The following is an 18,565-nucleotide window of genomic DNA, read 5'->3' on the forward strand; positions in this document are numbered from 1 at the left end:
GTGCTGGTAGCACATTCAGAAAACAATAAAAAATGTAATTTGTATATTACCTACCATGGGGCAAATATTTACAAGCCTATTGTTTAAGAAAATCTCTAGCTACCTATTTCCTAGCAACCTATTTTGGGGGGACGGGGGCGGGGGGGGTGGGGCGGAATATGGAGAGTTTACTTTGACATTCGTTCACAAAAGAAAGAACTAGCAAGATTTAGTTTACTCATACAATAGGCAAGTACTGATAGGAGCAATAGAAATTAACATTTAGAAAAGTGAAATTGCTTTTTCTATATTTGAAACTTAAGCCATAAACCTACCCTATGTACCAGCAATTCCACTCTTAGAAATTTCCTCCAGATAACTGAAGTCCACAAAAAATAGGTACAATAACATTCAGATAGCTTTACTGATAAGAGCCAAAAACTGGAAATAGCCCAGAATCCTTTAAGCAGAAAAATGAATAAAAATATGGTGGTGTGTTTTTACAATGGAATAATATCCAGCAATAAAAAGATACAAGCTACTGATTAACGTAACACGTATGAATCTCAAAAGCATTATGCTGAGTAAAGGAAGCCGTATACAGAGGAACATAAATTTTGTATTTCCTTTTACATGAAGTTCTAGAAAAGACAAAACTAATCTATTGTTTAAAAAAAAAATAGAATAATTGCCTGTGGGGGGTGGAGACAGGCATTGGCTGAGAAGGAGCATGAAGGAACTTTCAAGACTGATGATATCTTGATTGGAAATTTAGGTTACACAGGTGTTTAATTTGTCAAAACTCATCAAATGGCACACTTAAAAATGTGTGCCTGTTGTTGTACGTACATTTTACCTTAAAAACAGAATTGATGTCTGGTTAGAGATCTGCACCTGAAATGTTTGAGTGCAGTGATCTGATGTATGCGACTTACTCTGAAATGCATCAAAAAAATAAGAATGACTGATGAATAGAGAGACGGTTATATGGAGAACTGTATGATGAAGCAAACAGCTAAAGGCTAATTGCAGAATCTCAGTGGTGGGTCTCTGGGTGTTCAGTGTACAATTCTTGCAACTTCTCTGTATGTTTGAACATTTTCATAATAAAATGTTGGAAAGCTGGTAACAAAAAAAAAATGTTTGCCACAGATAGTCCCATAATATGCACAATCTCTATTTGTCCAAGATGGCACAGTTAATAAAAGATAACAAAAGAACTTGACCTCATTTCTATTCCTTTAAACAACTGCCATTAATAATGTTTTCAACCATGAATAATAGCTATACTTTATTTCAGTTCAGTAAATATTTATTGTCCAATATCTTTCACATATTCTCATTCCTGACACATCTGAAGTGTGGCTTCCTATATGAATTTACATTTAACTAGCACTCCTTACACACTACTGCAATATGCTGTTATGGTTCTTGAACTGAGCATGTACATGCTTTCACAACTCCAGTCCTCTGTATGTGCTATTTCTCTACCAAGACGCCTTCCTCTTAGTCCTGCTTGCCAGCAAACTTCCTTCTCACCTTTCAAATCCTTGCTCAAAGGTAAGCCTCCCCAGATTGCCAAGTCAGAGTTCACTATTCTTTGTGCTTCTACATGATCCTATTATATAAACTTAATAAATTATTAATGAATGCTACAATTAAGCACTGACAATATGCCAAGAATTATTACTCAATTCACAAAACAATCCTAACATACAAATTACCTCCATTTAAGAAAATTTAAGAAGTAAACCTCAGAAAGGTAAAGTAACTTGCCAAGGTAAATGGCAGAACTGTCCTACAATTCTGGGTTTATTTAAACAAGAGCCTCTAATTTGAACTGTTTCCTCATACTGACCTTTACGTTTTATTGAGATATAATTCACATTCCATACAATTTATTCATGTACAGTATACAATTAAATGGTTTTTAGAATGTTCATAGAATTGAGCAACCATCACCACAATCATATTAACATTTAAAGGTAATTCTATATTATAATCATCTATAAGCAATGGCAATAAAGATTTCCAAGATATAAAATTATATATGTACTACTACTACTAAAATACAAAAATATATCTGCTCAGAAATGGAAAAATTGCATTCTTTAGCCCAGCTATGTACTTAGTACATAATAGAAAAATAAAATTAATCAATGTCCAAATTCAATGTCTGATTCAAATCATCACTGAGGAAGTAACATAATAATACTTTAGCTTTGGGCCACATAAACACAAAGAAAATTCAGTAACAAAGATTCACTTAAAAGGACATTAAGCAGTAGGCAGATTTCAGGATATTTTCATTCCAACTGTTTTTACTATTGTTAAATTATAAAATTTCTGTGTACAAGACTAAAATCTTCAACACAGGGGGATCTTTAAGCTATCATATTTTATCATGTATGAAAGTGTAAATCTAAACTAGTAAAGCATGTCTTAAAGTTTTAATAAAATGGCATTGTTCTCAGGCTACAGCTTAAGTTTCTATTTAAAAGACAAATTGAAATCCTTGTTAATTTTCAAGAAACACATTACTGAATTTTTAATATCAGCCATCAATTTTAACAAAAAGCGCTTCAAACTTTTTTGGCATAAAAAATTTGGAAGACAGGTAAGTCTTTTAGTTATATAAGCTATTTTTCCAAACTTTCAATTAAAAACCAAATATTAAAGTATAAAATTTCACATATTATTGCTTTTTTCTTTATACTCACCAACTTTAATGAATAATTAGTATTTGTGAGCACTATGCTAAGGGCATATATGAATTATGTTATTTATATTTATAACAACCTATGAGGGAATTATTTATATTTATAACAACCCATGAGGTAAGTACTACGTATTATTATCCCCATTTTACAGATGAGAAAGAAGTAATTTTCCTAAGCCTCCAGAGATAGAAAGTGTAAACACTGTTGACATTTTTTTTTTCTTACCTGAACTAGGAATACTCTTTTAAAAGATTTCTTTTTATTGAGTAATGACAGAAAGCAACAATGTCTTCCAGATCACTAAGGTTCAGAAGTTCCATTTCAGAATTATATCAGTTTGAATTATCACAAACTTTCACATAAATGTTATTTTCTTTAACATGCAAATAGTTCACTAAAGGAGAAAAGAACATTTTAAGCCTAGTACTTTAGTCCCTAAGGATCTAGCTGAAAGGCCAGACAAGCCCTTGAACTTTATCAAGATAAATCCCTGGCATCCGCTAATCACCAGAGAGGATCTTCAAATTAGATAAGGGCAAGAATTTTGGCATGGGAATGAACACAAACACCTTGCCATCCACAAAGGCCCACAACCTGGCAGCCTTTCAGCAAGGTTCCACTCATGTAGCTGTTACTCTAAACGTTCCAGCTACTACTTGGAAGTTGATAATTCTTAAGATATGAGGAGAGTTGTGATTTCTGACACAGCATTCCAGAGATAAATACATGATCAGAAGGATGCTTTGAAATTCTCAAAGATATTCCTCTGGTCTAAAGCTGCATGAAAATAGTTTTTCAAAAGGTGTGTCTTGCTAAGAAAAAGAGGGGGGAAAAACAGAGCAGTTTGCTTGCCATCAGATAGTATGTTAAATGCATACCAGACATGTAAGTTCCAAATAACCTCCTGAAAAATGCTATCACCAAAATTCCCCTTTGCTTCCTATTTCAATAAACCCCTTTAAAATGTATTCCCTGTGCACAGTTTCCTAAATAAGTTTGTAACCTACTCACTGAAGGTATCACTAAGGCATAGACAATTTCTATGCTATTTAAAAAGAAATAAATCCCAAAATACATGAAATTCGGGGAATTTATAAGGAAACAACTTTGAGTATATTAGTAAGATTTATTCAATGTAAAAATCTACCCTTAAGTTATTCTCACTATTCAATCTAAGATTAATACAAATTTAAACAAATTTATAAAAACTGTGAATATTAGAAAAAACCTAATCATTTACACCTCTTCTCACCCTCAAAATATAGCCATTGCAGTATGTTATAAATTTTTTGAAGCATATGGGAACATATATATCTATTTTTTCAAAAGATCATAAATTCCAAACTAAACTGTCCTCTGCTTTTTCCATTTAATAATATATCTTCAACATCATTTTACATCAATACGTCAATTGTGCTTTTCTCTCATTAGTGGCTGCACAGTATTTACTAGATTCATAGGAAACAACACATGTAACCAATTCTTAATAAATTGGCAACTACGTTTGCATAGCACAGCCAAATGACAGGATTTAGAGTCCACTGGCCATGGTTTAAATTGTAGCTCCACCATTTATTAGCGCAAAAGCTTAAGGCATTTATTTACTTTCCCTGTGCCTCAGGTTTCATCATCTGTAAAGTAAGAATAAAAACAGTATCTATCTATCCACCTACCTACCTATCTATCTAAAAAATGCACTTTAATACACCTTCAAAGGGTAAAAGCTCAATAGGTATTAGCTTAATTATGAAATTCCTCTTGCAGAAAGAAAACATTTTATACTTGCATATATCTTCTGTATAAACTTACATAATTAGGTTTACATATTTTACATTTTAATTAACTGCCAATTTTCCCTCAGATAAATTGTACCAATATGCCCTCTCAACAATATAAAAGTGTTTCTTCATACCCTCATTAAGACTAGGTATCATCTTTTAAATTTCTGGATTTCTTCATGCTAAGTGTTATAGATTAATATATCTTCAATATCATTTCACACCAGTACTTGTTGTTCTGCTTTTTTTCGCTTTAATAGCTGTATAGTATTGCCCAGTGTAAGGATAAGGAAATTGAGGCTCAGGAGGATGAGGTAATTTGTCCAAATTCACTAATAAGTAATAGAGCCAGAACTCAAACACAGTTTCATCTGATTTCTAGAGTCAATATTCTAACTCTTATATTATAAAGCCTAAGAAAAAAGAAAAAGATATCTGAATCTAGCAGCCACTATATCTATAATGTCACATTAGACATATACCAATGTGCTATTTACCTGGAATTTAGACTCTGTCAATCTCATCATTCCAGGACATTGACCTAATCTTTAAACAGAGGTAGAGGGAGTAAGATGATACAGGATGATGGCAAAAAGATTTTCCATTAAAATTATATATTCCCTGTGTTCTTTCATAGCATCTTAATTATATACATAATTTTAACCAGTTTGGATATCTAATGTGCCAGCAAGTCTGAAGTAGAAAACTAGGAGATGAGATGAAATACAGAGAACAGGAGACACAAAGAAATAAATAACCAGACAGAGGGAAATTATGATGAGGATATATCAAAAGAAAACAGAAGCCAACTGGAAGGAAATCCCACTGGCCAAATCAGAGACAATTTGAGCATCAATACAAACAACAACAATAATATTATAATTCATTCTATAAAGTATGAAATCGTAAGGCCATATGATGAATGTACTGAATTCATTTGATGAGAAGGATAACAGTTTCTAAACCCCTCTTCCCAGGGAGTACCTTAACAGTGGAGAAACCCAGAAAATACCGTTTTTATAAATGATCAGAATGAGTATCACCAGTAATGAGATAAAACCATGTGCAACTTGTTAGAATACAACAGGAAGAAACAGCATCACTTCTGTGATATTACTTCCAAAGATGCTTTAACTTGAATCTAATCCCCAGGACACTAATTAGACAAATCTAAACTGAGGGACATTATACAAAACAGCTGGGCTCTCATCTTCTGAAGTGTCGAGGTCATTAAATTTAAGCAAAGACTAAAGAACTGTTCTTCCAAATTGAAGGAGGATAAAGAGACACAACAAAATACAACACATAAGTCTGAATTCAATCCTTCTACTATAAAGAGCATTACCGAGAAAATGAGTAAAACTTGAAAGGTGTTTCAAGATTTGAAGGTAGTATTAATATTATATCAATGTTAATTTCCTTATTTTGATGAATGTATTGTGGTTATGCAGAAAATATACAATAAAATATTCAAAAGGGGTGGAGTACTGTATCAATTTTCCCTCAACAGATTCAGGAAAAATAAAATTTCTTTTAACTGGCAACTTTTCTATAAGGTAGAGATTGTTTTCAGATAAAAATATTGATTTTTGAAAAAGAATATGCTTAACAACTCTGATACATACATGTCTTACAGGCAGAATTTCAGAAAATTTAATGTAAAGAAAATTTTCAAGCAAATTGGCCAAAGGTTTCTTAGGAGAGCAGAACCAACAAAGTCAGGAATCTATAGTTAGCTTTCTCAAGCTGTCAAGACTCTGAACACTTTGTTGAATTCCTGAATCTGTCGGAATCCACAGACTCCCACTTTTTTTCACAAAGGCTGGCACAGTACCGACAGCAGAGGAATGAAAGGTAACCATTTGTAAATACAGGTGATTCCTAAGTTGTAACAAACGAAGAAAAAAATTATTTAATATACAACTTGCCAATGTAATATTAAAATTATTCTTAAACAATCAATAATTATGTTGATAAATAAAAATTTGAAACGATATACAAACCATACAACAAAATATCCTTATAATTTTTAAAACTATATCAAAACATCCCTTTTTAATGTTGAAGCGACAAAATTTAACAAGTTAAATTCTTGTTTAATCTTTAAATCCTTATAATTTACATATTTATAAACTAATGAGAACCTACTGTATAGCACAGGGAACTCTACTCAGTGCTCCGTGGTGACCTAAATGAGAAGGAAATCCAGAAAGGATATGTATACCTATAGCTGATTCACTTTGCTGTACAGTATACACTAACACAACATTGTAAAGCAACTATACTCCAATAAATTTATAATTTATATATATATATATTTTTTTTTTTTAAAGAAATTCACGTTTATTTATTTATTTATTTATTTATTTATGACTGTGTTGAGTCTTCGTTTCTGTGCGAAGGCTTTCTCTAGTTGTGGCAAGTGGGGGCCACTCTTCATCGCGGTGCGCGGGCCTCTCACCATCGCGGCCTCTCTTGTTGCGGAGCACAGGTTCCAGACGCGCAGGCTCAGTAACTGTGGCTCATGGGCCCAGTTGCTCCATGGCATGTGGGATCTTCCCAGACCAGGGCTCGAACCCGTGTCCCCTGCATTGGCAGGCGGATTCTCAACCACTGCGCCACCAGGGAAGCCCCCCAATTTATATATTTATAACCTTTAAATCCTTATAATTTATATATTTAAATCCTTACATTTATATATTTAAAGACTATTTACAGTACCTGTCAAAAGATCTGAACTGCACAGGTTGCTCAACAGATAGATCACCAAGAGCTCCAAGGCAGGCTGGTGGCAGAAGGGCAGGATCCACTGGGACTCCATCTCCGGGTATGTTAACCAAGCTTCGGAGAATGTCCTTCACATTGATATTTTTTGAAACTGGAACTGATGGTGCAGCCTTGTTATCCAATTCATTTTCTCCATCGCTTTTGGTTTCCTGAGATTTACTGACTTCTGAAGAAAGAGTGCACAGCACCTCACTGATGGCATCTGGGCCTGCACTGACACTTGGAGGTGCTACAGGAGGAGCTACGTCCACGTTGCTTCCTAAACCAGTAGCCATTTCTTCCCCAATGCCTGAGTCCCTCCTTCGAGCAGATGATGCACTTTCAGATTCTTCCATGGATGCTGGAGTTAATGGACTGAATGCTGCTGGTGAGTTTTCTATATCTGACCCAGAAAAAGAAGGAAACTATGAATAAAAAAATTTACAACTCATTTTAAAAAGGTACACTCAGTCCTAATTATTTTAAATTATGAAATATACAGCATGTTCTAAAAGGTAAAAAACAAATTAAATAATCTATAAAATGTACTCAGTAAATAATTAGATGGTTTAATAAAATAATAATAATATAATAATAATAAATAACAAAATATTTTAGAAAATCCCAAAGTGAATATGACATACCAATGGGTAGCAACACAAGGTTGAAAGCCATTGGCCTATAAGAAAAAGTCCAAAATCCTTAGGATGAAGTACAAGGTTCTTCAATAGTATGAGTCGGCTAAGTTGTAAACTTTATCAGGGCAGGGAATTTACGTTCTTTAACACTTCATCTCCAGCACCTATGACAATGCCTGGGCCTACAACAATGCCTGGCAAGTAGTAGGTAGTCAATAAGTATTTTTCAGATGACTATTCATCTCCAACTTTATCTCCTGCTACTCATGGCATAACACATAATACTTTACAACTCCAATAATTACCTCTACCTCAGTCGTGGTTTCTACTGCTAGAACACTTGTTACCACTCCTAAATGCTTGAATAATTCAATGGTCCTTAAAATCTAGTTCAACAGGGAGCATCACCTTTTCTACTTGATTTTCATTCCCTCCCATCAGGTGTTCACTCCATTCCAACAAAAATGCTCCATCTTGCTAAATCCAATGGTCAGTTCTCCGTCCTAACAGCACTTGACATAGCAGCAGCAACTGATTATTCTCTCCAACGTGACAATACTTTTTTCACTTGGCTTACAGGACACCATGCTCTTCTGGTTTTTCATCTACTACCTTACTGTGGTTCCTTCCTTACCTCCTTCACTTCTTTTTCTCCTGGATTTAACTTGAAGGGACTTAGCACTCAGTTCTTAATCCTTTTATCTTCTCTATCAACATTTATTTCCTTAGTGGTCTCATTAACTCTCAAAGTTTTAAATGCCACTATTTCAATAAATAAATACACAAATAAATAAAATTCAGACTGTTATATATAACTGCCTACTCTGCATCTTCTTTTATATGTCTAAAAGACATCGCAAACTCAACATGTCAGAAACTTTATTTCTTGTCTTCTTCCCTTAGTATGTTTCACCTTCAGTCTATCCAAGTGCACCTTATAATCATTCTTGACTACCTTCCATCTTTTGCATATCCACAGCTAATATTTTAAAATCCTGTTTTCTCACGATCAAAATATATCCAGAATCTGACTGCTTCTCACTAGCCCTACAGCTACCACCCTAGTCCATCCCCAAAATTACCTCTTGCCTAGGTTATTGCAATATCCTCCTAACTGGCTATGTTAAGACTGTTACATTAATGGTTCTATTGGCCATGCTTCCTGGTATTCACCCCCTTGAGAAGTCATTGAGTCTGGGCTGGGCCTGACTCACTGTAACCAACAGAATGTGGTAGAAGTAGGCTACTTCTGTGCCCAAGCTTAAGATCTGGCAATTTGTGCATTCTCAGAATCTCTGAAGACCTCTGTAAACAATCTGGCTACCTGGCTGGAGAGAACATGTAGAGAGACCATACAAAGAGACAGAGGACCTCCAAACTAATGGAGTAAAACCAAGGAATTCAGCTGAGAACAAGTAGCAAGGCCCCACACATACAACCCCAGCTTAGCCATTTCAGTCATTCAGCCCTAGCTCTTGGAGCCATTCTAGCTGAGGCACTAGATTAATGAGGAGAAAAGCCATTTCGGACTTTCCAACCCCAGCAAACAACATCTGGAGCAGGGATGAATCATTACCACTGTGACTTATCTGAATCAAATTCATGGAATCATGATAACAAGACTAAAACACTTGTGAGTTTTAGCTTCGAGGTAATGTGTAACACAGCAGTACATAACTAAAACATTGGTTTTTCTTGCCCTGTAGGGGGTATTCTTAATACAGAATCCCAAGTGTTACTTTTAAAAACATACATCAATTCTAACTCCTGTACTCAAAACCCTCCAATAATTTCTCATTCTCCTTAGAGTGAAAATCCATACCCCCTTTCTCCTGGTCATTCCTGATAATTTTCCCCATTCAATTTTTCTTTTCTTAGGACTTAACACCTTCTAAAATAATCAATACTATACAATTTATTTATTACTTGTACTTATTTTCTACTTCCTCTCACTAGAATTCAAGCTCCAGGAGGGCAGACTTCTTTTTCTTTTGTTCATTAATAATGAACAAGTACCTAGGAGGTACTGAATGAATATTGATTGGATAAATAAATCACCTCTGTTGGGTAGCAGCTACTTCTATAACTACAATACCTGCTTCTCTATAACTGGCAGCTAATGTTATAACTTTCCCTATAACTGGCAGCTAATTTTATAACTCCAATTATTAGTTATTTGTTAACAAATCTGTCTCATAAGAGGATATGTTATTTATTCTTCACAACAAATGCTGAGTTAAACAAAAATGTTTAATATTTTATTTGTAAAGAATAACATTTTCTCGGGCTTCCGTGGTGGCTCAGTGGTTAAGAATCCGCCTGCCAATGCAGGGAACACGGGTTCGAGCCCTGGTCAGGGAAGATCCTACATGCCGCGGAGCAACTAAGCCTGTGCACCACAACTACTGAGCCTGCGCTCGAGAGCCCACGAGCCACAACTACTGAAGCCCGCAGGCCTAGAGCCCGTGCTCCGCAACAAGAGAAGTCACTGCAACGAGAAGCCGGCACACTGCAACAAAGAGTAGCCCCCACTCGCCGCAACTAGAGAAAGCCCGCAAGCAGCAAAGAAGACCCAACACAGCCAAAAATAAATAAATAAATAAATAAATAAATAAATATATTTATTTATTTTAAAAAAGAATAACATTTTCTCATCTTTCAAATAGATGGCTCACTTAAAGAACAGAAACCATCTCCCAATTGCAATTAACCACATGGTACTTAAAATATTTGGTTATTAGTAAAATTAAATACATACTCTCACTTTATACATAAATTCCAGAATCAATATTTTAACTGTCATAAGTAGGTAATGTTTTACTTGAACTTTGGATGCCAGATAATAAAATACAGAAACTTACCAGGGAGTGATAAATTCCCGCTTTCACTACCAGTTTCCTTAAAAGACTGGCTATGCCTTTCATTTTGGGGTTCCAAAATGTCTCTGTACTTCGAGACCATAAGAACAGAGATAAAGTATACAACTGCCAAGGCTAAAAACTGTGCTTGTTTGCTATCCTCCTGGGGAAAAATAAAAGGAGTTGATCATGCCACTATTAAATAACATGTTTGAATCTTACTTTACATGACAACATTCAAATAGAAAACATGTTCACAAATCTTTCAATATACGCAGAAAACAGTAATGAATTCACCTGAGCAAAGATTAGGCAAATACTCTTGGAAAAATGCCTGTAAATATTAGGTTTTATGCTTGTGAAACATGAAAAGATAGAAGCCGGCTTGTTTTTTTAAATTAACTATATCTGAAGAGATATGTCCTAATATACATTGTAAGATTAATCAAATAGCAATTATCACTATATATGAACAACTGTTTTTACTTCCAACCATAAGAATTAAAATGTTTTAAAAAATCAGAATAACAGTTTTCCTAAAAGACATTCAAGATTTTTTAAAGTAACGTTATCAGATACAGAACTGGATGCCAAAGAAATTCTCAAGAGTGTTTTAACACACTCAAGTGTCCACAATTGAAAATATAGTGTCTGCCAGAAAGAAAAGGACAAACTAGACTGACCTCTAAAGAGGTCCAGGCTTCATCTCAGCACTACAGATCACTTACATATCTGTACATCAATGACCAGTTCACCTAGTCAAATTCCCCATTTTCAAAGGAACATTGTATGCATCACTAATTTTGATAACTTTTCAAAATAGGTTGAACTTAATTAATTTAAAGGAAAAACTCAAATTCTTCCAGCAAATCCTGAAAACTAAAGGTACCTCAAGTAGCAGCTAAATTTAGGATAAGTGAAACAAAGAACACGGTTGCCTAGCAGATAAATAAATGGAAACAACTGGCACAAATGAAACTAAAGGTTAACAATTAACAAATATCAAGTTTGGGGCACAATTTCAGAGAAAAAATGAGATCTCAGAGTCTACTGAACATATCTACTTGATAGGATTATTAGATGTATTGTATGTATAATCTAACAAGAATCTATGGTACTTTTTAGGTTCATGTGTAAGACCTTATCAGTCTTGATGGAAAAGATATATGTACATTTTTCCTTTTTTTATTAACCATCCCTTTTCTCCAGAAACTCCTCTGTTCCTCTGCCACACAGTCCTACCATCTATTATAATAACTGCTATTAATGGTATCAACATTAAAAATGCAGGCAAATAACTTGCTTGGTCTGCTTAATCTTTTATAAGTTATTTACACCTATCTAATCTTTATTTAGCCCATTAATATGTTCAGTGTTTACTAACTACAGTATGAAGTTTACAGTGTATGCCTGATCTGTGCCCAAATAAAAAATATCCCATAGATCCTTATGTTTAAGTCCTAACTCCTGAAACAAATTTACTTTCAATTGTAGCTGTCATTTATTGAATACTTACTGTGAGTCAGGCACTGTGCTATATTCATTAACCCGTTTAAATAAGATAAGGCCTAGAGAAGTTAAGTAATTTACCTAAGGGCATATAGTAAATGAAAAAGCAAATCTGAACTCAGATTAGACTGATTAAAAACCTTAGCTTTTAACCTCAAGGTAATAATTTATTTATAGCCCCAGTCTTAGGTCATTTCCTTTTTCTTCAAAGTTGCTTATGCTAGAGAGGCTCTGGGATGTAGTTTGGGAAACATAGTCTTTTCTCTTTTCTAAAATTCTTGTAAGGTGATTATATAACTTTTAAAATTACCAAAAAAATAAAGTTACTTGTTACTTTCAGAAATGAACACGGTAGACACAGGAGACACTCTATTTCTCTGTCCAAATATCGTGATATAATAACCAATCAGAAAGTGCCAAAGAGCCAAATCATACAGAGCCAGGGTGAGGAGTTGTGCTATGGGAGGCCATTAGAGAATTTTTTTTTTTAAACATCTTTATTGGAGTATAGTTGCTTTACAATGTTGTGTTAGTTTCTACTGTATGACAAAGTGAATCTACTGTATAACATATACAGCTATATGTATACATATTTCCCCATATCCCCTCCCTCTTACGTCTCCCTCCTACCCTCCCTTTCCCACCCCTCTAAATGGTCACAAAGCACCGAGCTGATCTCCCTGTGCTATGCAGCTGCTTCCCACTAGCTATCTATTTTACATTTGGTAGTGTATATATATATCAATGCTACTCTCTCACTTCATCCCAGCTTACCCTTCCCCCTCCCCGTGTCCTCAAGTCCATGCTCTATGTCTGCGTTTTTATTCCTGTCCTAACCCTAGGTTCATTAGAACCTTTTTTTTTTTTTCAGATTCCATATATATGTGTTAGCATACGGTGTTTGCTTTTCTCTTTCTGACTTACTTCACTCTGTATGACAGACTCTAGGTCCATCCACCTCACTACAAATAACTCAATTTCATTTCTTTTTATGGCTGAGTAATCTTCCATTGTATATTATGCGCAACATCTGCTTTATCCATTCATCTGTCAATGGGCACTTAGGTTGCTTCCATGTCCTTCCTATTGTAAATAGAGCTGCAATGAACATTGTGGTACATGACTCTTTTTGAATTATGGTTTTCTCAGGGTATATGCCCAGTAGTGGGATTGCTGGGTTGTGTGGTAGTTCTATTTTTAGTTTTTTGAAGAACCTCCATACTGTTCTCTATAGTGGCTGTATCAATTTACATTCCCACCAACAGTGCAGGAGGTTATCCTTTTCTCTACACCCTCTCCAGCATTTATTGTTTGTAGATTTTTTGATGATGGCCATTCTGACCTCTGTGAGGTGCTACCTCATTGTAGTTTTGATTTGCATTTCCATTAGAGAATTTTTTAAGCCAAAGAGTTACATCATCTATTCTAGATTTTGAAACTTCATTCTAGGAAATACAAAGTTATGGGGCAATAGACTCAACAACTGTTCAAGGAAAGAGAATGGGGAGAGAAGGAAGCAGCAATATTTGGTTCCAAAGTGGACCACAGTCAGTGGGTTCTAAAAAAACAAAAGTGATGGTTTCTTCATTAAAGGAATAATAACAGCTACCAAAAAGCAAAAAATTGAGATCCAGAGAGGCATTATAGTACAATGGTTAAGATCAAAATTTCAAGAATCAGACTCCCTAGGTCCTTAATCCACTTCTAACTCTCACTACTTGTAGGATTTTAAGCAGACTATTTAAACTAATACTGTTATCTTTCTCATAGGATTATTCTGTGAATTAAATGAGATAATACATATAAATCATCCAGTTATATGCTTAATACAAAATAAATTATTAGTTATAGCTAATAATTATTACCTATAACTACTATTAACAAATTGTATACTTGTATAAAGCTTAGTGAAGAATCAAAAGAGGACTAAAACACTGGAGAAAGAGAAGGGAAAGTTAAAAATTGAAGTTATAAAGTTTATTTTTAAAAAACGTATATGTAATATAGAGCAGCCAGTACTAAACACGCAGTAAATGTTCAATAAATATTAATGATAATACTCCAAATCCTGGTGATTTTTATTTTCATGTTTATACTTTTTTTGTATGACTTCACAATTCCTACATGAAATTCTGCCATATTATATATCAAAATTAGCTAAAACAAAACTATTTTTAATCTTTAAAAAATTTAAAACACCACACACAACATTGCATCGTGTATTTTTATATCATATAAAACTTTCAGAGCACAGATTCTGGAGTTAGAATCCTATCATTTACTAGCTCCATTAGCTTGAACAAGTTACCCAAGCTCTCTGTGCTTCAAATTCCTCATTCATAAAATGGGAATTACAAAGTACACAACTCAAGAAGTTGTTGTAATGAATAAGAACATATGAAGCACTTACAATGCTTACTATGTAATAATGTGTTATTCTTTTTGGTAGCAATACTCTGATATATTAGCTCCATTTATATAAACAATATTTTTAATATTCTAAGATTCTAAAATCATTGCCAAGAGAACTGGTATCTAGGCCTTCTTATTTCTACCTGACTATTTTATGTCACAAAGAGTGTTCACTCTCAATACTTTGGGCCTCAGAGGAAATATGTATCAGTTAAGAGAATATGTAAAAGAAATACTGTAACTTACTATGTCTCTGAAGACAACTGCCCTAAGTCGATTAATATCCATGTCTTGTAGGAGCCTGTCAAAATCTCTTACTGGAGATATACCACCAGTTACAATATCCACCGGACTCTATTTATGACAAAAAAATATAAATATATACATTACACAGACATTTTAAAAAATAAACCCAGTATTCCATAGGCTATAATGTTGTTTTTCCCAGTTTATTTTCCTACTTCTTTCTGTCTTCTTTTTTTGGGTGTCAGGACGGGGGTGGGGGGTGTAGAAGGGAGTCATGAAGGAAAAAAGAAACTGCATGCTAACTCACCAAGTACGTGAAACACAAATTGACATACTTAAGGAAAAGGTATCATGGACACAAGGAAACTAAACATTTGGAAAAGCAGACAAGATTAAGTATAAGCAAATCTTTACTGTATACTTAAACACAAATATTTGAAGGTTATGTCCACAGACTAAAATAACTATTTTAGGACCTCTGTCAGATTTATTTAACTTTATGTTGAAATGAACAAATAAATTTAAGATCTTAATCGTAAAATAAGAGAATGCTTTTTTATTTAATTAATTATTCTGTATGCTTACCTTTGCTGCAGATTTCCCCATGGGAATCAGGCTGTGTGTTGTTTTCTGGACTTTTCCTGCTTTGCCTTTAGTTTTCAGCTGTGAATGCTGTTGACACTCTAAGCAATTCCTTACTGCCACTGCACACACTGTAATTTATTTTAAGGAAAAAATTGGGCAAGAAAAAATTATATTTAAGATTATGAGACTGACAAAACTCACCTATACGAGTTACATAAGATTTTATTTGAAACATTACCTTCAGCAAATTTCTAAAATGTCCCTGGGCTTTATCACCCACTGTTTGTTTTCTGACTTTGTTAGCTACTCTGTTAGGGCCCACTGTTAAAAGAGAATCAGTTCAGGAACCTTAATAAACACTGTACTGTTTCTTAGGTCTCACGTAAGCTACTTGAAATAATCTTCTATGGAGGAAAAGAGGGAAGAAAAGAATTTTTTTTAAAGGTGTAAGAAAGTAGAAAGTAAATCACATTGCCATCAACTAGTCCAGGGTAAAATAAACTTCTATTACCTTCATTAAAGTACAATAGTTAAACTAGAAACTTGCGTGTTTTTCTTAAAATTTTTATCATTACAGCATGATATTAATAGAGACTGAGAGAGGGTATAGCATTAAAAGGAATATTTATAGGATCTACCTTTTACTGGCTTTCATTAAAACTGTTTAAAAGGTGGGGGACAAAAAAGAGATTGTGATTAATACACAGTCTAAAATTACCTCTCTAAACATCTCACTTAGGCAGTTAACTCAAGTTATTTAGAAATTAATTTTGAATTTTAAGTTAACAAATTAGGTAATACACAATTGACTATGAATTGATTGATATCATGTAATCATCTCAATTCCCAACCAATTTGGTAGCACTGAAGGTATTTGTCTCAACAAGAGTGAGAGCAAATTAGGAACAAAATAGCAAACTTAAGTGATAACGACCTTAACTGCCACCAGACTATCATATGGCTAGCACACACAGAATTGAAAAGGGAAAATATCGAGAAAGGTGCTGAAAGGGAGCAACAACAGTTGGGAAAAAGGAAGGAACACAGTGAAGAAGGAAGGGAGAGAGAATACGGAACACAACTCTGTCAAATTTGGAGTCAGGCAGGAAAATAACTCTTCCACTACTTTTGTCACAGGTTGCATAAAATCAAGTTTGGGTCTGCATTACAAAGTTAAAAACCACATTCGAATGCCTAGTATCAATCAATCTCAGTAGCACAGTTTATTCTTACTGTTGCCATCCTACCTTCTCAACCCCAACTTCAGGAAAACAGGAGTGAGGAGACCAGGGATCAAAACATTTGGACTGGGACTTCACTGGTGGCGCAGTGGTTAAGAATCCGCCTGCCAATGCAGGGGACACGGGTTCAAGCCCTGGTCTGGGAAGATCTCACATGCCGCGGAGCAACTAAGCCCGTGCGCCACAACTACTGAGCCTGCACTCTAGAACCTGCGTGCCACAACAACTGAAGCCTAGAGCCTGCAACAAGAGAAGCCATCACCATGAGAAGCCCACGCACTGCATCGAAGAGTAGCCCCCACTTGCCACAACTAGGGAAAAGCCCACACGCAGCAACGAACACCCAACGCAGCCATAAATTAATTAATTAATTAATTATTTTAAAAAAACAAAAACATTTGGACTGTTTACCAAGCTTACCATATTCTATTAAGTGATCCTGAACAAGGAGAACATGTGGTGCTGGAGTACACTGAATTATTTCTTTATTTTCTTCTACAGTTATGAAAATGCGGGAGATACAGTATTCCCCTAGCTTCTGAATCTAATACTTCTTGAGTATAGTGAAGCATTGTTAGTGTAGTCTTGTACTTTCAATTCCAAAAGTGCACTCTTTTTAAGAAAGTGGAAAGGTTTTAAAAATGGCATATACAAAAGCAATGGGTTCTAAATATTTTAATTATATTACTGATATAAAGTTTAAGGGTGTATCCTATAACAGAAAGAGTAGGAACATTAGTTAAACTATATTCAAATTCCAGCTCTACCAATTTATAGCTTTTAAATTTTTGGCAAATTTCCTAATTTCTTTGATCTCAATTTTCCTCATGAATAAAAGGAAGAAAATACAAATGAATGAATGGCTGGAAGAAAATGATTGGTGACTCGTGAAAATCAGCAATGACATATGACAGTAGTCAATAAATGATAGCTTTTGTTTTGTTGTGCTTACCATTTCAATCTCTCTCAATTAAAATTTTTTTAAAACTCCCTAAAAATAGTATACCAAGTTCTTTAGAGCATCCTAAGTTTAAAAGTACTTTGAATAGCATTTTGAGTAAAAATAATTATTGTACCAAAAAAAATCTAAGTACATCTGTTTATGTAACGGATATTCTTGCTAAATATAGGGAAATACTTCATTAACTAATCAGATTTTCCACTGTTGGTATTATATTTTCATAGGTGCCTTATTTCTAATTTGTCTTCATATGGCCATGGTTCCTAAAGATTTTGCTTCCATTTTTTGGTCCCCGTTTCTCCACCTACTTCTCTCCATTTAATAAGCAAATCATTAACAAAGTCTCAGTATTTACGACTAGATACAGGACACCTTCTGCATAGAGAAAAAATTTTCTTCTTCACCTAAGCAAGTTCAGATATCACTAAAACTTCGTTTGATTTACTTTAACTTTCACCTAAGGAAGAACTGCTTCCAGGAGAAGAACAGAGATTTAATAATCTTACTAACTGCTTTAACAAATTATCACAGCTTATTTGGATAAAGGCTATACTTCAATGATGCTAGTTTAGAACCTTGCTACTCAAGTGTGTTTGTAAGAGAAGCAGCATCAACATTACCTGGGACTTGCTAGAAAGGCAATTTTAGGTCTCATCCCAGACCTATACAATCTAATCAGCATTTCAACAAGATCCTTTGGTGATCCATGTGCATGAATCATCTTAAAATTTGAGAAGCACTACTTTAAAGCCAAAAGAGATTGGGGGGGGGGGGTGGGCAGAGAAGAAGTAATGCTGACCAGAATCAATGCAGAATTTTCAAAACACGTCCTCCTCCTCTATCTATTACCTTCACAAGTACTACTATAGCCA

General features: G+C 34.5%; 1 protein-coding gene across 5 annotated transcripts in view; it reads right to left on the reverse strand.

The window, feature by feature from the left end:
- LRBA (LPS responsive beige-like anchor protein) overlaps positions 1-18,565 on the reverse strand; it is a 735,668-nt gene that overhangs the window by 548,072 nt on the left and 169,031 nt on the right. For all 5 annotated transcript variants that reach the window (XM_082388949.1, XM_082388950.1, XM_082388948.1 and 2 more), the window contains exons 27-30: positions 15,492-15,619; positions 14,907-15,014; positions 10,743-10,902; positions 7,199-7,646 (exon numbers count right to left, since the gene is read on the reverse strand). In XM_082388949.1, the coding sequence (XP_082245075.1) occupies positions 7,199-7,646; positions 10,743-10,902; positions 14,907-15,014; positions 15,492-15,619 (844 nt within the window). The remainder of the gene's footprint in view (positions 1-7,198; positions 7,647-10,742; positions 10,903-14,906; positions 15,015-15,491; positions 15,620-18,565) is intronic.

This window comes from Balaenoptera borealis (assembly GCF_965194805.1).
Source record: "Balaenoptera borealis genome assembly, chromosome: 4".
NCBI classification, from domain to species: domain Eukaryota; kingdom Metazoa; phylum Chordata; class Mammalia; order Artiodactyla; family Balaenopteridae; genus Balaenoptera; species Balaenoptera borealis.